Source organism: Triticum urartu, chromosome 3A (assembly GCF_056163025.1).
Source record: "Triticum urartu cultivar PI428250 chromosome 3A, HENAU_Tu73, whole genome shotgun sequence".
NCBI classification, from domain to species: domain Eukaryota; kingdom Viridiplantae; phylum Streptophyta; class Magnoliopsida; order Poales; family Poaceae; genus Triticum; species Triticum urartu.
Window position 1 is genome coordinate 678,614,177 of NC_141875.1, and position 20,719 is coordinate 678,634,895.

General features: G+C 49.2%; 1 protein-coding gene, 1 long non-coding RNA gene and 1 pseudogene across 2 annotated transcripts; all 3 read left to right on the top strand.

Moving 5' to 3' along the window:
• Positions 1 to 354: 354 nt before the first annotated feature.
• On the top strand, positions 355 to 1,684 carry LOC125545946 (uncharacterized). The gene is made up of 2 exons (XM_048710003.2): positions 355 to 657; positions 762 to 1,684. Exons 1-2 carry the CDS (start codon positions 399 to 401, stop codon positions 1,481 to 1,483), a joined length of 981 nt encoding a protein of 326 aa, XP_048565960.1. The 5' UTR covers positions 355 to 398; the 3' UTR covers positions 1,484 to 1,684.
• Positions 1,685 to 2,359: 675 nt separating this feature from the next.
• LOC147981490 (uncharacterized) lies at positions 2,360 to 5,000 on the top strand. Its single transcript, XR_015598935.1, has 5 exons — positions 2,360 to 2,609; positions 2,688 to 2,804; positions 4,574 to 4,639; positions 4,710 to 4,746; positions 4,857 to 5,000. It is a non-coding gene; the product is annotated as an uncharacterized LOC147981490 (long non-coding RNA).
• Positions 5,001 to 8,025: 3,025 nt separating this feature from the next.
• LOC125549185 (nicotianamine synthase-like 5 protein pseudogene) lies at positions 8,026 to 9,364 on the top strand (annotated as a pseudogene).
• Positions 9,365 to 20,719: the final 11,355 nt, after the last annotated feature.

Here is a 20,719-nt window from a genome sequence, read left to right on the forward strand (position 1 = left end):
CCAGACAGAGCCGTCCATGGCGGCTATTTTCTCAAAAAAAAAAAACCGTCCATGGCGGCCGGCCAAGAATTGATTAGGACGGTCAAAAGGGACTTTGGGCACACACGTAGCTCCTCAGTAAGTCAACCAGCTACTCCAAGTGCGGTCTCTGTGCGCTGGCGAAGACAGTCAGGATGCGATCGAGGACGATCAAATATCACATGGCTAGTTGACATTTCGATCCGCCACACGTACGAAACATGCAGGTGAACGCAAAGCGTCTCCGGAGAATGCTGGCCTGCAGGGGGGAAGAACGTCCGCTATAAAACGCCACGTTCACATGCGCCAAACACCTCACCACCACCACTACAGGACGGCCCATCTGAGCAGTGTGCTTGATCTACCGAGGAGGAAGACCGATGGCGCGGCAACTGGTTGCTGCGGTGGCCGCTCTGGTGGCGGTGTGCGCCCTGGCGGCCGCCGCCGGCGTCCAGGCCCAGCCGCCGAGGAAGCTGCCGCCCAACTACCACATGATCAGCCCGGGCAAGTTCGGGCAGAGGAGCCAGCAGCTGTCGTGCAAGGACACCAACGGCAGGAAGGCGGGGTGCATGGGCAAGTGCGACAAGCGCTGCCCCAACCAGTGCATCGTCCTCTGCCCCAGCTGCAAGACATACTGCAGTAAGTTTGAGTATACTTAATTTACCATGCAATGCATGATATCTTTTCTCTTTGTGTGTATGTGGTGTCATTGACTTTAGTTTTGCCGCGTCTGTGGGTTCCAGTGTGCGACTTCTACGCTGGCGTGTCCTGCGGCGACCCGCGCTTCACCGGCGGCGACGGCAACAACTTCTACTTCCACGGCAAGAAGGACCAGGACTTCTGCATCGTCTCCGACGCCGACCTCCACATCAACGCCCACTTCATCGGCAAGCGCAACCCCTCCATGAGCCGCGACTTCACCTGGATCCAGGCCCTCGGCATCCGCTTCGCCCACCACCGTCTCTTCATGGGAGCCCTCAAGACCACCAGCTGGAACGGCGACGTCGACCACCTCGAGATGTTCTTCGACGACGTGGCCATCGAGATCCCGGCCGAGGCCGGTGCGCGGTGGCAGTCGGCCGCCGTGCCAGGGCTGACCGTCACGAGGACTGCGGCCACCAACGGAGTGAGGGTGCACCTGAGGGGCGTGTTCGACATCATGGCCAACGTGGTGCCCATCACCGAGGAGGACTCGCGCATCCACAACTACGGCGTCGCGGGGTCGGGCGACAGCCTCGCGCACCTTGACATCGGGTTCAAGTTCCATGACCTCACCGACGACGTGCACGGCGTGCTCGGCCAGACCTACCGCTCCGACTACGTGAACGAGATGAGCGTGCGCGCGAACATGCCTGTCATGGGTGGTGCGCCAAACTATGTCTCGTCCGACATCTTTGCCGCCGACTGCGCCGTCTCCAGGTTCGGCCGCAACACAGGCATCTCCATGGTCACCAAGTCCGACTGAACTATGCAATAAGTTGCAGACGTGAGCTTTGCAGTCACCTCCACCGCACTACTACACCCCTGATCACAAAATGGCAACAAATTTCTGCTTCGCACAATCAACCAAATTAGTGGTGTAATGAGGATGGAAATAAAAATGTAACTGAAGGTCAACCAAAATTTCTGCTTCGTTTCATTTAATTAATATTCAGTTTTGCTAGAACTCATCTAGATGAGATTTAATTTGGTCTCATTCATCTTTTATAGCCATTGAATGTGATGCTATAAGATGCATGTGTGCTGACGTGGGTTGTATCCATTCTTGTTTTTTAGGTGAATGAGACCAAATTACGTCTCATTTAGATGAGTTCTAGGTACTCCCATTAATATTATTACTCCCTCTGATCAGGTTTATAGGATGTCAACCATGCATGCTTGCTGGTATATGACATATATTGATTCTTTTATTTTTGCAAAAAGACATATATTGAGTTAGTAAGATTCTCTTTCAAATAAAGTTTCGAAACATGTAATATTTCTTGTATATATACCGCATATTTTTATTACACAATCTAGAAATTCAAACATGTGCCCGCCGCGTCGTTTCCATGTCACTACTAGGAAAATACTTATACATAGAAATTTATCAATAGCGTTTGTTTGTGCCCCATGCTACCGGTAATTATCAGTAGCGCTGGGCACAAAGAACGCTATTGGTATAGATTAGCAGCAGCGCTTGTTTTTTTTGGGCACGCTACTACTACCTCCGTCAGTTGACCCGCGGACAGGTCATACTACTAGCGTGGGTTTGCTAGGACGTGCTAGCACTAGAAACATAGTCGTAGCGCGGGTCGCCACATGCGCTACAACTAACCCAGCCCAGCGAGAGAAGCAACCCAGCCCAGCGAACAACCTCTCCATCGTTCTCTCATTTTCCTCCTCTTCCTCCCGCGAGCCCTCGCCGCCGCCAACAACGACGGGCGAATCCGGCTACTTCCCGCGGCCCTCGCCGGAGAAAAGCACACTCACGAGTTCTCCTGGCGACGACGCTTCCTTCCCTCCGGCCAGATCCTCTCCTCCCGGCCGCAAGCGCTCGCGCGCGACCCCTCCCCGCGGCTAGGGTTTCGGCTGCCTCCAACTCCGGCGCGGTGAGCTCTCCTCTTCCCTTGATTCATGCCCTCCTCTCTCCCCGCCCCCTCACTAGTTTCTTCAATTCGGTGCCGCAGCCACCCTCCTCCATGTGCGAGGACGACCACCACGGCACGCACACGGTCGAGCTTGCCGTCGTCTGCTCCGGTGCGGTGCTGGGCCAACGACCTCCGCCTCCATGGCTCCTAGCTTGGGTAAGCATCCCCATCACCATGGCCGTTTCACTTTCTTCCTCCTTTTTGCATCCTGTTCTTGCTGCTCCATTGATTTGTTCATGGAGGCCATAACTTTATCCTTTTGCTGCATCTAAAAGCTGGTACTCTCCCAGTCCTGATAATACACATGGACTCACATTTGGATCTCTGTATGATTGGTGTTTTATTAGATGTTCAGATGCATGGTCTTGGCAACACTGTTGGACACTATCATCTTGTACTGCTGTCACACATGGCATTGACCAAACAGTGAGCACAAGCCCATGCTTCGTGAACTCTTGGGGTAAGCACAGGTAGCAATCGTCGAAGCAGTTTGATTGGTGCTTATATGTGATAACATTGCAGTGCTTCATAGTAGTACCGTGTGCAAGGTACCTGATTCATTCATTTATAACTGAAAACAATCTTGAGGGTCTTAGAAAAACAAAACGTTAACTGAAGAAGAAGAAAATCAATACTGAAGGAATTAACCAGCAAAAGATGAGGATGATTACTGTGGGGGTTTACAGTACTGCACAATAATTTTCTGTCTAAATACTAAAGTTAGTGACAAAAGAAACTAAAGTAATTGAAAACCAAAGCAATTTAGGAGCCTCAACTAGTTATGTAGCAGTAGTACTACCTACGACCATCGGCCAGATTTGTCTAAATTTATACACATCAAACAGAAATGGGACAGGTTGAATATGCAACCACAGCAGAGAGCATGACACAATCTATAATGTCCTCTGCTCTTCAGAGGGATCAAAGCTACAAAATTAGTTTTCCTTTGTAAAACGAAGATGTAGGCGTCAATAACAAAATGTGCTGAGATTTCATGACTATCCTAGCAGTACTTCTTCCTCACTAAAAATCAACTAAGGCCAGGCATGTTATTTCGCAGACTAGATTAGTTCAGTAGAATTCATACTACATAGTACATCACCTATTATTAATGGTCCCAAGTACAATAATGGTTACATAAAGATCAGGTCTAACTAGTAGGGAGGAAGATTAATTACACATCTTCTGTCAACTACTAAGGCTTCCTGTGTTATTTTGCAGACTAGATTAGTTCAGTAGAATTCCAGTTAGATCAGGTACAATGCCTGTTGATGGTATCAAATACATATGGGGATGAGTAGTAGTGGTTGGAACCAGTCAAGGGGAAATTGCTATTAGGACAAGCAGAGTACAGTAGGTGGTGATCAGGATGCCCGAAAGCGTTTTCACAAGGCTAGCCTTCTGTACGACCAGGTAATGTTGTTCTCAGGTCATTTCAGAGTTACAATATTAAACATGTCTTCAAGGTGATTCTGAAGCTTGTGTCATGGGTTCAATCTTGTGGCAGCAATAACAAAGTTCAATATGTTGGCTTATTGTGAACAAAATGATAAGAGTTGTATATTCTCCTATTTTTGTTTTGGTGTTTGTTTATGCTGTTCCCGTCAACCTGCCAATATGATAGCCAACTTTCACTATAATCAGAAGGAGTCTATTTGCCATAATGTGTAGATGCTATTTCTATGTTATTTTTCTGTCTACTAACTCCTTGTTGCTACCAGTTAACGATTTCCTCAACAATGATTTAGTATAAAGCAGCATCTACTTTTGCTGCATTTTACTGCAGCGTGGCACCGATATGATAGCTTTATTCCATTTCTGCTGTTTATCAGCATGCTATCATTTGTAGTTGTTATTGCATTTTTGACAAAAGTCGAGTTTATTTTTAAAAAGGGTATCGCTGACTGATTTGTGTTCTCACCCAGGCTCATGAAAGATATTTATCCTTGAAGAAACGAACAATGACAGACAAAGCAACTGCAGTTGAGGATGTAAGTTCCTTTCTTTATTTCACATTATCGAACTTTTCTTAGAAGTCATGATCACTAACTAGCTCCATAGTGCCAGATCATCATTTGAGCAAGCTCGTTTCAACCTGGTAGGTGTACTGCTTCCCAGTATCTCTATTCACTGTATCTCTGTTTGAGCAAGCCAGATTTGGACGCTGACGTGTACTAACAAGTTTTTACTTTCTCGACTTGGCCGCAGGGGTGATCAACACGAAGTACCGCAGCCCGGTGGGCGTCATGCTCTTCAACCACTCGGAGGTGGACTTCACCGGGAAGCCGGCGACCGCGTCGCACAGATGATCGCGACGCCGGAGGTCGCCGAGGTGGAGGACCTCGATGCCATCACGGGGGGGGGGGGGGGGGGGGGGGGGGGGGGGTGGATTCAAGTCTATCAGCATCTGCACTCCAAGTCTTGGTAGATACATCTAGATAAGTGGTCTGATTGTTTGTGTCTAATGTTAAATGGGATCTCATGATCTCTTCGAGTTGAGATGTTCAATGTTTCATCCATGAATGCTGCAATTCCTAAGATGGTTCTGTGATCTGTGAGCATAGTTTATTTTGCACTGGCCATGTCTTGATTTGCTAAAAAGTTCCTACTGCATCTGACTTTTATTTTTTTAATTTCTAATTAGATAGCTATAGCATGGGTGGGAAATAGCACGCTACTAGTGCTCAGGATAGCAGTAGCGTAGGTGTGGAATAGTGGTAGTGTTGGTGGCACCGCGGTACTACTAACTTTTTTAGTTGTAGCGCGGGGTAAAAAACGTGCTACTGCTAAAATTTAGCTGTAGCGCCTTAGTAGTAGCGCGGGAACCCACGCTACTAGTATGCAGAAAACCAACGCTACTGGTAATGTTTTTCCTAGTAGTGTGTGGCCGCAGGGTGTGTGTGTGTGTGTGTGGGGGGGGGGGGGGGGATTAGGTTTTCCCTCGCCGTTGCCACCTCCTTCAAGCGTCTCCGAAGAGGCCGCCGCCAGCTAGCCCATGGCGACGGCGAGACCTCTCCACCCCATTCCTTGCCCTACCTTCTTCTCCCTGGCTGCTCCCTCCTTGGCATGAGTTCGAATCTGGCCAAGCTTCGTGCTGCTTCTTTTCCGAGCATTAGGGGTTTGGCCAGGCTTTTGGCCGTCGTCCCTAGCGATGTAGCTAGTCGTCGACCATCGCTGATCAATGGGGTGGGGGGTCGGTCCTCGGCACCATTGAATCTGACCAGGGGGAGGTTCAGTCCACGGTTGCGTGCGATGGCCCCTCACACTAGCTTTGGGCGGTGCCACCGCACGACTGAATCTGACCTAGTTGGTCCTTCGCCATGACTGGACGCCTCCTCCTCGATCTGGTACATGAACCATGGGGTTCGTGTGGACCTGAGCTTCATGGATTTCATCTATATGTGTTGGTGGTTGTATGAGGTGGAGGGTCTACAGGCTCGGGAGGAGTGTTGGTCGGACAGCGAGGTTTGTTGGCTGCGCATCTGCGACTCGTCTCTGTGTGTGGAAGGCGTGCAAGGTTGGTCTCTTTGATGTCAGAACGGTGGCTCCGGGTGGAGGGCTTGGCGGTGCTTTCGCAGCAGGTGCTTGTGCTTTTCTTCGCATGCGAGCGACAGGGAAGCTCGCGTGGGAGGCTTCAAGGCTGGAAGTTGACAAGGTCTCACCTCTCTCGGTTCTAGGCATTGTACTCATTGCTACCCGCCCACTTCACCTCTCCGTCGGTCCCTTGCTCTTGAGTGTCGTTCCCCTCTTGGAGGCTTCATTGTGGGTGGCTTCCTCCTCCTCCGAGTTCAACATGAAAATAGTTGGTCTGTTTTAGGACCGGGTAGTGATGAACTGCAGCATATCATCTTGAGATTTACGCAGTCACCGTAGGCGCGTCGTCATCGACGAGAAGTCTCCTCTCACTGAAAGCGCATCGCCGGAAATCCTGAAATAAATCCAGGAGTAATGCGAGCACCAGGATTTGAACCCTGGTGGGTTGGGGATACCACTGTCCATCTAACCAACTCAACCACAGGTTGATTCGCTCAACGGTGGTGCTTTCAAGGTGTACAAGTGTCGATTGTGAGATGGTGCTCAGAGTCCTCCGACGGCAATTTTCATCCAGGCTCTAGGGTGGTGAGTGCAGAATCACCTGACGACTGCGAGGGAGTGGGAGGCTTCTCTAGGAAATGGGGCTGGATGGTGTTGTCTTTGTTGACTTTTAGGTGTTGGCGATGGCATGGCCTCCCATGCTGGCTTGGTTCTTAGGCTAGTGATAGTGGGAATAACTTAGCTAGTAACATAGCGCACTTTGAGAAAATTCTGTTTATGTGACAAGTAATTAATGAGAGATGGTAACATAATATGTTACTGTAACATAACGCTTTTCAAGACAAGATGAGTCTATGAGCTAATAAATAAAGCAATCTATGATACTACTATTATGTTACTTTGCATTATAAAGGTAGTAACTTAGACTAGTGTCATGCATATGACACTAGTCTAACTTACTCTCACTGTGACCAGCCTTACCTCTGGTTGCTTGATCGCTGAATAGAACTTAGAAGATCCCAAGCAGTTCTTTCCAATCAATGTTGACTTGTCGTTTTCTGGTTTGTGTCACTGTTCCTCCGCACCATTGTATCCTGTCGTTTATTTTTCTGGTGTGTGCGATGTGGTATTGAGTTGTTTTGGATTACTGTACGGACTTCTGGGCTGTTGCCTTTTCTAAATAGTAGAAAAAGAACTCATGCCTGCCCTATGCATAGTTTTTTTTTCCCAGGTGTCGTGCTAAAATTTTAATAAGGTAGTGCTTCACTAATTTATCACTCTAATGTCTCAAATAAAAAACTAGTCGTAAATTATTATCACTCTTAATTGCAACGTTGCACAGGAGCTGGAGATATTTTCAAACGAATGATCTTTTGTAGTTAGGATTCACGAAAGTGTTGCATGCAGTATCTGCGACCAGTTAAATAAATCGAACATTTTTTATGGCAAATTAGGTTCGGAGAGGATAGTAAGTCTAGTTCTTGGCGAGCATGATAAATCCGTCTTCATTTATTTTTATCAGCAAATTGTCATGTTTGCAAACTAAATTTGTCATCATCGCACTAATATCAATTGCCATGAAAAACGTTAGATTTAACATGTCAAAAAAATGTCGTCAGTTTTTTGGTAGTATTTCCGTAAACTTAACTGTCAAACGCATCAGGCTTTTTAAAACTACTCCCCTGTAACGTAGGTACGTCCAAAATGGAACAGAGGCATGAAACAAGCCTTTGGCATGCGTGCGTGCATGCACGCGTGAAGCGAGCCACGAAGTGCCGGCTGCACGACACGACGTGATCGAGCTCCGGTGCGATGCGAGCTTATACATAACATAACGTGTCCATCACCACATCAAATTCCAGAGCAGCAGAGCTCTCACAGTTGCTGTCTCTCCGAGCTTCACACATCAGCGTCGACCTTACCACGTAAGCACAACGCCCAGATGGAGGCCCAGTGCAAGGAGGCGGCCGCCCTGGTGAAAAAGATCGCCAGCATCCACGCCGCCCTCTCCAAGCTGCCGCCCCTGAGCCCGTCTTCCGACGCCGACGCGCTGTTCACCACGCTCGTCGCCGCGTGCGTCACGTCGAGCCCCGCCGTCAATGTCACGTCGCTGGGCCCCGAGGCCGGGAGGATGCGTGACGACCTCGTCCGACTCTGCGCGGACGCCGAGGCGCGCCTCGAGGCACAATGCGCCGACGCGCTCGCCGCCCTCGACGGCGACCCGCTCGACCACCTGGGGCGCCTCTTCCCGTTCTACGACAGCTACGCCCGCCTGGGCGAGCTGGAGCACGCGCTCTTATCCCGGCACGCGCCGGACCACCTCGCCGTGCCCGCGCGCGTCGCGTTCCTCGGGTCGCTGCCGCTCAGCCCGCTCCTGGTCGCCGCGCGCCACATGACGGACGCGGCCGTCGACTGCTACGACCGGTGCGCCGCGGCCAACGACCGGGCGAGCAGGCTGCTGCTGCGCCCGCGCGCCGACGACGACGAGAAGCGTGGCGGCCTGGCCGAACGCATGTCGTTCCGCACGGCCGACGTCGAGGACCTGACGCGCGATCTCGCCGCGTACGACGTGGTCCTCCTGGCGGCGCCCGTCGGCGTGTCGCCGGGGCAGAAGGCACGCGTTGTGGCGCACCTGGGCGAGCACATGGCGGATGGCGCGGTGCACGTCGCGCGGAGCGCGCACGGGGCACGCGGGTTCCTGTGCGCCGTCCTGGAACCCGCGGACGTCGCCCGGGGCGGGTTCCAGGTGCTGGCGGTGCACCACCCCGACGACCGCCAGGTGATCAACTCCATCATCGTCGCCCGTAAGGTGGCGGCTGTGGGTGGACTCTCCCAGCTCGCGCCGCCGGTGTTGAGCCCGCCGTGCAAGTGCTGCGAGTCAAAGACACCGCGCAGGAGACTGCTGCCGACGACCTGCCACCTCGACGCGATGAACGAAATCCGTAGGCGCGCATAGTAAATGGTACTACCCTAAAAAGTTGAGTGATGAACGAAATCCATAGGCGCGAATGAACGACTGCCATGGGTGATGTCACTTGCTACTTGTTACTGCACTTACCAGCATAGGCCATACTGAGACAGAGTACTGAGTTACGAGTACCATCTATATGTATGTACTCCCACCGAAAAATACAGGGGGTTTGTAGCTGCAATAACGGTCAGAATAAAAAGGAATTCTTCTCCATGTGTATCGGGTGGGTGCGATGGTCTCTCGCCGCACCCGGCAACTTTCGAAAGCAGGGGCAAACCACACAAAATGTCCTTTTTACATCACACATCAAAAGTTTAACGGCAACTTCAAGGTTTTCTATCTCTAAGAGCATCTCCAACGGCCGCATAAAAATTTGGCGCCCAATAAAAGTTCGCGCCACTTTAGCACTTTAGTGCGCCGGGACCAACATCGCTTTTGCAGACGCCCAAAAACGCGCGCATAAAAAGCACACAGTGTAAATTGTGAAGCGCGCGCAATTCGAAGCCCAAAATATGCTGCCTGCGATAGCGTTTTTCAGCGCACATCCAAAAACTTTTAGCGCTACAGTATCTGCTGGAGCTGTGCGGCGCCCAAAAAACAAAATTTTAATACGCGGAGCTCTTTTTAGGTGCCTGTTGGAGATGCTCTAATTAAAATAACAGCTATGAAAATTCCATGCGCGGCCCACCGAAACAACGTCGCCCCACCGGAACCTCGCTGGAGAGCCTCCGCCATGCCATGTGTCCACCCTCGTGCTAGAACATCACATACCACCGCGCCACCGCCACCACGCCGGGAGGACGTTGTGCCACCACCGCCGCTCGCGGCCATGCCGCTATGCACAGTCCCTCGCCGGTGGCCAGCACGCGCCCGCCCCTGACTGGCGGGCCCAGGGGAACAAATTAAAATTTAGCTAGTTTTGCATAATAAAAAATAAATCAAAAAAATTAGAGAAAAAAGTTTGCAAGAACTGACAAAAGTTTCTCCTAGACAAATGTCCCTAAAAGTTACGGGAAGCCAAAAAAAAAGTGGTTTTAGGGGAAGGCATCGAGGGGAATTGTTGGAGTTGCTCTAAGACGCTCTTTTTGCAAATTACTGTAATATTGTTTTTCCTCTCCGCTCATCACCGGCTGGCCTGGCATTTTATCTCGCGGTAGGCGGCCCGTGCTAAGGTCCAGCTCAATATTACTAAACATATGGGAGACTTCTAATGGATTCTACAGGGTGAAGAACGTGCCATCTTTTTATCACCTCCTGCCGCCTCTGAATTTCACAGGTGGGCCTGTCCCTCTTAATGTAAGCATCAACGCTCTGGTTTGCTCCACACTTAATATTATGGCAGAAGCTATCAATGACAAGCATTTGGGGTTGCCTGCCACCCTAGGTTTGGACAAAACTGTTTCCATATTTAGTTGACCGGTTGATCTTGAGAATAACAGGATGGTTGAAAAAATACCTCTCTTCTGGAGATAAAGAAGTGCTTATTAAGTCTGTTTCACAAGCCATACCAAGGTATACGGTGTCGATCTTTAAAATTTCTAAGAAAATATGCAAAGGAATTACGGATGCGATCTCTTGTTTTTTGTGGGATGATGATGCATCATACAAGAGAATGCACTGGTTTGCATGATGGAAGATGTGCATACCTACTACCTCTGTCCTGATTTATTAGTCCTTCTTGTAGTTTGGATTAAACTTTGACCTTTGATTTAACTATCAAAAAATAAGTTATATACCCTAAAAATAGTATCAATGGAAACCTCTTTTCAAATATGAATCTAACAATATAAGTTTTGTGACAAACAACTTATAATTTTTTCGCCAAATCTATGGTTAAAGTTGGCACAAAATACGAAGAGGACCAATAAATCCAGATGGAGGTAATAAGAGTAAAGGATGAATAGGATTTCGAGACACTCATTGTTTTAACTTGGCACATTTGGCAAAGGAAGCATGGCGGCTTTTGAGAACCCTGATTTCCTTTGTGCAAAGATTCTCAAAGCAAAGTATTACCCTGATGATGATCTTTTGAATGTTAGTTTAAAAAAGAAGGCATCCTACACTTGGCAAAGCCTAATGGCACGAGTGGAGACTCTCAAACATGGTCATATATGGAGGGTGGGCAATGGACAGAAAATTAAGACATGGGATGATAGCGGGATTCCATAGTCACCCACCAGGAAGGTTATCTCCAGTAGCGGAAGTCATCTCCTCTCCCGAGTGTTAGAGCTTATTGATCCAGTGACGGGATATTGAGACACGCTGCCGATGAACCGAACATTCTGTAGCGTTGATGCTCAAAGAATCCTCGTTGTACCGCTGTCAGTTCATGAGATGACTGATTTTTTGGCTTGGAGCTTCACTACAACGGGCGTCTTTACAGTCAGGTCCGCCTACCATGCAGTCTAGGAAGCTCAGTTTGGTCACAACTTGCAAGGTGTGTGCAGTTCATCTTCACCAAAACCCACGTGGGAGTCTGTTTGGGGTTTGAATTGCCCGGGAAAAGTTAAGATCTTCATTTGGAGAGTCCTCAATAGCTCTATTCCCTGCCGGGCATGCCTAGCTGACAGGCATATCAAAGTTAAACCCCAATGGCCAGTGAGGGAGTCCTGGATTAGGGGGTCTCCGGATAGCCGGACTATATCCTTTGGCCGGACTGTTGGACTATGAAGATAAAAGATTGAAGACTTCGTCTCGTGTCTGGATAGGACTCTACTTGGCGTGGAAGGCAAGCTAGGCAGTACGGATATGTATATCTCCTCCTTTGTAACAGACCTTGTGTAACCCTAACCCTTTCCGGTGTCTATATAAACCGGAGGGTTTTAGTCCGTAGGACAACATACAATCATACCATAGGCTAGCTTCTAGGGTTTAGCCTCTCCGATCTCGTGGTAGATCAACTCTTGTAATACTCATATCATCAAGAATAAATCAAGCAGGACGTAGGGTTTTACCTCCATCAAGAGGGTCCGAACCTAGGTAAAACATCGTGTCCCCTGCCTCCTGTTACCATCCGCCTTAGACGCACAGTTCGGGACCCCCTACCCGAGATCCGCCGGTTTTGACACCGACATTGGTGCTTTCATTGAGAGTTCCTCTGTGTCGTCGCCGTTAGGCTTGATGGCTCCTACGGTCATCGATAGCGATGCAGTCCAGGGTGAGATTTTTCTCCCCGGCCAGATCTTTGTGTTCGACGGCTTCGCACTACGGGCCAACTCGCTTGGCCATGTCGAGCAGATCGAAAGTTACGCCCCTGGCCACGAGGTCAGGTTTGGAAGCTTAAACTACATGGCCGATATCCGCGGAGACTTGATCTTCGACGGATTCGAGCCCCTGCCTTGTGCGCCACGCGGCCACGATGAGTACGATTTATCTCTACCATCGGACCGTATTCAGGAGATCGCACAGGCAGCCGCTCCGACCCTCAATTCGGAGCCAGTTTCTCCATCCGTGGACGGGTGGATAGACCCTGTCACGGAGGTCGTACCCTCTGCGGCGATCGAGCCGAATATCGACCTTACCCTTCACGAGAGCTGTGTTGCCAAACTGCCAGATCCTTCTCCGGCCACGGACTCCGAACCGCGTGTGCCCGTTCCTATCGAATCCGATTGGGCGCCGATCATGGAGTTTACCTCCACGGATATTTTTCAGCACTCGCCCTTCGGTGACATACTGAACTCATTAAGGTCTCTTTCCTTGTCAGAGGGATCCTGGCCGAACTACGTCCGGCAGGATTGGGATGCGGATGACGAAGAAATTCGCCGCCCACCCACCACCCACTTAGTAGCCACTGTCGATGACTTAACCGACATGCTCGACTTCGACTCTGAAGACATCGACGATATGGACGACGATGCGGGAGTCAAAGAGGAATCACTGCCCACAGGGCACTGGACAACCACCTCATCATACGATATATACATGGTGGACACACCCAAAGAAGGAAATGGCGATGAGACAACAGAGGGTGACCCCTCCAAGGAGCAACCCAAGCGCCGGCGTCAGCGGCGCCGCTCTAAGTCCCGCCAAGGGAAAAGTGGTGATACTGGCACCGGAGATAATAGCACTCCGGACAGTGCCGAAGACAACAACAATCCCCTCCAGCAAGATTTAGCGCAGGAGGATGGAGGAGCCAGCCCTCCTGAGAGAGCGGCAGATGGAGAGGCGGAGGATGATAATTACATGCCCCCCTCCGAAGACGAGGCAAGCCTCGGCGATGACGAATTCGCCGTGCCAGAGGATCCCGTCGAACAAGAGCGCTTCAAGCGCAGGGTTATAGCCACGGCAAATAGCCTTAAGAAAAAGCAGTAGCTTCAAGCTAATCAAGATCTGCTAGCTGACAGATGGAATGAAGTCTTGGCAGCCGAAGAGTATAAACTCGAACGCCCCTCCAAGAGTTACCCAAAATGAAGGTTGCTACCCTGACTGGAGGAGGAAGCACCAAAACCTACATCTTCGGTGTATGACACGGCTGATCGGCCACCTCGTGGCCGTGACAGAGAGACATTCCAGCCAAAAGGTCAGCCCGCACCCCGATGTTATTCAAATAAAAAGGCATGGGGAAATACACCAGACCTGCGAGACGTATTGGAGGACAAAGAAAAATATGCAAGATCGATCTACGAATCACAAGGGCGCGCCACTATGCGAGACGATAATCGTCACGCCGGATACAGTAAAAGTAAGTCCGGCCGGGCCGAACACAGCAAGCAACACTCATTCGAGCTGCGCCACGACATAGCCCAGTACAGAGGTGCCGCACACCCCTTATGCTTCACAGACGAAGTAATGGATCATCAAATCCCAGAGGGTTTCAAACCCGTAAATATAGAATCATACGACGGCACAACAGATCCTGCGGTATGGATCGAGGATTTCCTCCTGCACATCCACATGGCCCGCGGTGATGACCTACACGCCATCAAATACCTCCCACTCAAACTCAAAGGACCAGCTCGGCATTGGCTCAACAGCTTGCCAGCAGAGTCCATTGGCTGTTGGGAAGATCTCGAAGCCGCATTCCTCGACAACTTTCAGGGCACTTACGTGCGACCACCAGATGCCGATGACTTGAGCCACATAATTCAGTAGCCAGAGGAATCGGGCAGGCAATTCTGGACACGGTTCCTAACAAAAAAAAATCAAATCGTCGATTGTCCGGATGCAGAGGCCCTAGCAGCTTTCAAGCACAACATCCGTGATGAATGGCTTGCCCGGCACCTTGGCCAGGAAAAACCAAAATCTATGGCAACCCTCACGACACTCATGACCCGCTTTTGCGCGGGAGAAGATAGCTGGCTGGCTCGCAGAAATAACATATCAAAGAACCATGGTACTTCGGATACCAAGGATGGCAATGGCAGGTCACGTCGCAACAAGCATAAGCGCCGCATTAACGGCGACAATACCGAGGATACGGCAGTCAATGCCGGATTCAAAGACTCTAAACCCGGTCAGCGGAAAAAGCCATTCAGGAGAAGCACTCCGGGCCCGTCCAGTTTGGACCGTATACTCGATCGCCCGTGTCAAATACACGGCACCCCGGACAAGCTAGCCAATCACACCAACAGGAATTGTTGGGTGTTCAAGCAGGCCGGCAAGCTAAATGCCAAAAACAAAGATAAGGGGTCACATAGCGATGACGAGGAGGAGCCCCGGCAGCCGAACACCGGAGGACAGAAGAGGTTCCCCCCACAAGTGCGGACGGTGAACATGATATACGCAACCCACATCCCCAAGAGGGAGCGGAAGCGTGCGCTCAGGGACGTATATGCGTTGGAGCCAGTTGCCCCAAAGTTCAACCCATGGTCTTCCTGCCCGATCACCTTCGATCACAGGGACCACCCCACTAGTATCCGTCATGGCGGATTCGCCGCATTGGTCCTCGACCCAATCATTGACGGATTTCACCTCACCTGAGTGCTAATGGACGGCGGCATCAGCCTGAACCTGCTTTATCAGGACAAAGTGCGCAAAATGGGTATAGACTCCTCAAGGATCAAACCCACCAAAACGACCTTTAAAGGCGTCATACCAGGTGTAGAGGCCCATTGCACAGGCTCAGTAACACTGGAAGTGGTCTTTGGATCTCCGGATAACTTCCGAAGCGAAGAGTTAATCTTCGACGTAGTCCCGTTCCGCGGTGGCTATCATGCACTGCTAGAGCGAACCGCATTCGCAAGATTCAATGCGGTACCGCATTATGCATATCTCAAGCTCAAGATGCCAGAACCTCGGGGGGTCATCCCAGTCAATGGAAACACAGAGCGCTCTCTCCACACGGAGGAGCACACTGCGGCCCTCGCAGTAGAAGCACAAAGCAGCCTCTTAAGGCAATCCGCTAGTTCAGCGATTAAGGACCCGGACACCTTCAAGTGCGCCCGGAGTAATCGCCAACAGGACCACCTGGCACGTTTCGAGCTCGCATAGCAATGCGGCCCCCACCCCGGTCCCAGCCAAACGGCGAAATCCGTGCCACGCGTACATAATTACGCATTAAAAATACCATGGGCACAGGCGGGGAGGGGGGCACGACGGCGGCACGCCCCAAGTCGCGGCTTAAACCACACTAGGGGCTTCCCGCTTTGTTATTTTTCTCTTTCAGGACTTCAATCTCTGGAAACCCTGTCCGGCAGCGTGATTGCCGAACGCATGATGCAACATCCAAGGAGGCAGAAAGCTATGTCACACCACGGAACTCCCAGGTGGATTACGATAACGAGTGAAGTATTTGCTTTAATACTATTCCCCAGCTTTCCCTTGGAAGGGACATGTCAAACAGTCCTACTTTTTGCTTATCGCACTACTTGTATCATTCTGCTTTAACGCACCTTTTTGAATAAAAAATGCATATCATTAAGGCTATTATTGCATTCTTCTTATATATATATGTTCATTTATGACATCCAGCACCCGTACACTCTGGTACGGCCAATACGCTAGGGGCTTAAGCATACCCCATAATACGGCGTGAGAAGTCCGAACACTTTCGACAGTGCGGCACCCCGAACTTATAGCATTATATGCATCAGCTCCGAATCATGTCTTGGGTCAATAGTTGGGTTTGCCCGGCTCCCATGTTTTGGTACCTTACGTTCCACTATATCGGCTAAGGTAGCACTGGGAGAACTACTGCGATTGTGCCCCGGTTCTGCTGGGCTAAGCACCTCAGTAGAGAAAGCTAAAACTGACTGTCATGACAAGGCGAGAGACTGGTCGCTGTTCGAGAGGTTTCGAGTCCCTAAAGGCTTATACCGCTTAGAGCGAGGAGTCGGCCCTGTCCGGCTTAAGGCGTGTATCGCGCCCCGAATTCGGCCTTCCGAATACTAGGGGCTTCGCTAAAATTTAAAATTACAGAATTCTATGACTAAGTGAGAGTGATAACACATTATAGTCCGATTGCCTTGTTCGTTGTGCTGATCACCTCCCTTGAAGGACCCAACAATGGGAACAAGAGTGCTCAGTTTATCCCGAACACCCCAGCACTCGTGGCGTGGGGGCGGAAGCCGATGACTAGCCATCTCTCAGATTTGATAAACAGTCGAACAGAAGGTAATATTTTAAATTCAAACAAGCGTTTCATAGAGCATATGAACAAGTTTTCATAAATACAGGATTACACAAGAAAGTTTACTCGAATATTATATCTTTCGTACACGCGTCCGCTACGAGACGAGCACCCTTCAGGACACCCTCATAGTACATCTCGGGGTGGCGATGCTCCTTGCCCTCCGGCGGCCCTTCCTTAATCAACTTCACGACGTCCAGCTTGGCCCATTGCACCTTCACACGGGCGAAAGCCCGGCGTGCACCTTCGATGCAGACGGACCGCTTGATGACTTCCTGCCATGGGCAGGCATCCACAAGCCGCCTCACCAGGCCGAAGTAGCTGTTGGGAAGGGCGTCGCCAGACCACATCCGGACTATAAAGCCCTTCATGGCCTGTTCGGCCGCCTTGTGCAGCTCGACTAGTTGCTTCAGCTGGTCGCTCAGAGGCATCGGGTGTTCGGTCCCAGTATATTGAGACCAGAACAACTTCTCTGTTGAGCTTCCCTCCTCGGCCTGGTAAAACTGTGCGGCATCCGACACGCTGCGGGGCCAATCTGCGAATGCTCCTGGAGAGCTCCGGATTCGGGTAAGTAACAAGTAATTTACTTTCACATGCTTACTTTGCATATAGAATGCCTTACCCGCCGCTATCTTCTTCATCGCATCAATCTCCTGGAGGGCCTTTTGGGCTTCGGCCTTGGCATTTTTTGCGCTCTCGAGGGCCGCAGCAAGCTCAGACTCTCGCGTCTTCAAGTCAAGCTCCAACGCCTCGTGCTTCGTCATGAGAGCGTGGAGCTCTTGCTGCACCTCGCCCACCTGTGCCTCATGCCTTTCGGTGCGCTCCTTGGCCGCTTTGGTTTCGGCCTCGGATAGCGCTTGCTTCAGGGTCGCCACCTCGGTCGTGGCCCCTGGCAAATTTACGATGATCCTGTCATTTTGCAATCGCATTCTTTTTATACATATCCATAGACTAGGTACTACTTACCTTTGTTCTCCTCGAGCTGCCTCTTGGCAAGGCTGAGCTCGTCCTTGGACCCTTTAAGGTCCTGCTTCGGTGCGGCGGCCTCCGCAGTCAGTGCGGCAGAGGCCAGCAGCGAAGCCTGCATACGCATATTGACATACCTATATTAGACTCCTGCGATATTGTTTGATCCTCCGTTCAGCTTTTCTTTGTGAACACTGCTACGTCTTGAGCTTGCGTTGGTTTTCCCCGAAGATGAAGGGATGATGCAACAGAGTAGCGTAAGTATTTCCCTCAGTTTTTGAGAACCAAGGTATCAATGCAGTAGGAGGCCACGCTCAAGTCCCTCGTACCTGCACAAAATGATAGCTACTCGCAACCAACGCGATTAGGGGTTGTCAATCCCTTCATGGTCACTTACGAGAGTGAGATCTGATAGATATATTATTTTTGGTATTTTTGGTATAAAGATGCAAAGTAAAAAGTAAAAGCAAAGTAAAAGGCAAGGCAAGATTAAAGTGATGGAGATTGATATGATGAGAATAGACCTGGGGGCCATAGGTTTCACTAGTGGCTTCTCTCAAGAGCATAAGTATTCTACGGTGGGTGAACAAATTACTATTGAGCAATTGACAGAATTGAGCATAGTTATGAGAATATATAGGCATGATCATGTATATAGGCATCACATCCGTGACAAGTAGATCGAAACGATTCTGCATCTACTATTATTACTCCACTCATCGACCACTATCCAACATGCATCTATAGTATTAAGTTAGAAACAAAGTAACACCTTAAGAAAGATGACATGATGTAGAGAGATAAATTCATGCAATATGAAATAAACCCCATCTTGTTATCCTCGATGGCAACGATACAATACGTGCCTTGCTGCCCCTTCTATCACTGGGTAAGGACACCACAAGATCGAACCCAAAGCTAAGCACTTCTCCCATGGCAAGAACTACCAATCTAGTTGGCCAAACCAAACGGATAATTCGAAGAGACTTGCAAAGATAACCAATCATACATAAAAGAATTCAGAGAAGATTCAAATATTATTCATAGATAGACTTGATCATAAACCCACAATTCATCGGTCTCAACAAACACACCGCAAAAAGAAGGTTACATCGAATAGATCTCCACAAGAGAGGGGGAGAACTTTGTATTGAGATTCAAAGAGAGAGAGAGAAGAAGCTATCTAGCTACTAACTATGGACCCGAAGGTCTGAGGTAAACTACTCACACTTCATCGGAGAGGCTATGATGATGTAGAAGCCCTCCGTGATGACGGCCCTCTTCCGGCGGAGCTCCGGAACAGGCCCCAAGATGGGATCTCATGGATACAGAAAGTTGCGGCGGTGGAATTAGGTTTTGGCTCCTGTTCTGATTGTTTGGGGGTACGTGTGTATATATAGGAGGAAGAAGTACGCCGAAGGAGCATCGAGGGGCCCACGAGGCAGGGGGCGCGCCCTAGGGGGGCGCCCCCACCCTCGTGACCGCGTATTTTGTTCCTTGGAGTAGGGTCCAAGTCTCCTGGATCATGTTCGGTGAGAAAATCACGTTCCCGTAGATTTTATTCCGTTTGGACTCCGTTTGATATTCCGTTTCTTCGAAACACTGAAATAGGCAAAAAAACAACAATTCTGGGCTGGGCCTCCGGTTAATAGGTTAGTCCCAAAAATAATATAAAAGTGGAGAATAAAGCCCAATATAGTCCAAAACAGTAGATAATATAGCATGGAGCAATCAAAAATTATAGATACGTTGGAGACGTATCAGGCATCCGCAAGCTTAATTCCTGCTCGTCCTCGAGTAGGTAAATGATAAAAAGAGAATTTTTGATGCGGAGTGCTACTTGGCATAATTTCAATGCAATTCTTCTTAATTGTGGTATGAATATTCAGATTAGAAAGATTCAAGACAAAATTTTATATTGACATAAAAATAATAATACTTCAAGCATACTAATAAAGCAATTGTGTCTTCTCAAAATAACATGGCCAAAGAAAGTTATCCCTACAAAACCATATAGTCTGGCTATGCTCTATCTTCACCACACAAAGTATTTAAATCATGCACAACCCCGATGACAAGCCAAGCAATTGTTTCATACTCTAACTTTTTCAAAACTTTTTCAATCTTCACGCAATACATGAGCGTGAGCCATGGATATAGCACTATAGGTGGAATAGAATGGTGGTTGTGGAGAAGACAAAAAGGAGAAGATAGTCTCACATCAACTAGGCGTATCAACGGGCTATGGAGATGCCCATCAATAGATATCAATGTGAGTGAGTAGGGATTGCCATGCAACGGATGCACTAGAGCTATAATTATATGAAAGCTCAAAAAGAAACTAAGTGGGTGTGCATCCAACTTGCTTGCTCATGAAGACCTATGGCAATTTGAGGAAGCCCATCATTGGAATATACAAGCCAAGTTCTATAATGTAAAATTCCCACTAGTATATGAAAGTGATAACATGAGAGACTCTCTACTATGAAGATCATGGTGCTACTTTGAAGCACAAGTGTGGTAAGAGGATAGTAACATTGTCCCTTCTCTCTTTTTCTCTCATTATATATATATATATATATATATTTGGGCCTTTTCTCTTCTTTTTTATGGCCTCTTTTTATTTGGGCTTCTTTGGCCTCTTTTATTTATTTTTCATCTGGAGTCTCATCCCGACTTATGGGGGAATCATAGTCTCCATCATCCTTTCCTCACTGGGACAATGCTCTAATAATGATGATCATCACACTTTTATTTTTCTTACAACTCAACAATTACAACTCGATACTTAGAACAAAATATGACTCTATATGAATGCATCCGGCGGTGTACCGGGATATGCAATATGACAATGATGGAGTGTGTCATGATGAACTAGATGGTGGAAAGTTGCATGGCAATATATCTCGGAATGGCTATGGAAATGCCATAATAGGTAGGTATGGTGTCTGTTTTGAGGAAGGTATATGGTGGGTGTATGATATCGGCGAAAAGCGCGCGGTATTAGAGAGGCTAGCAAAGGTGGAAGGGTGA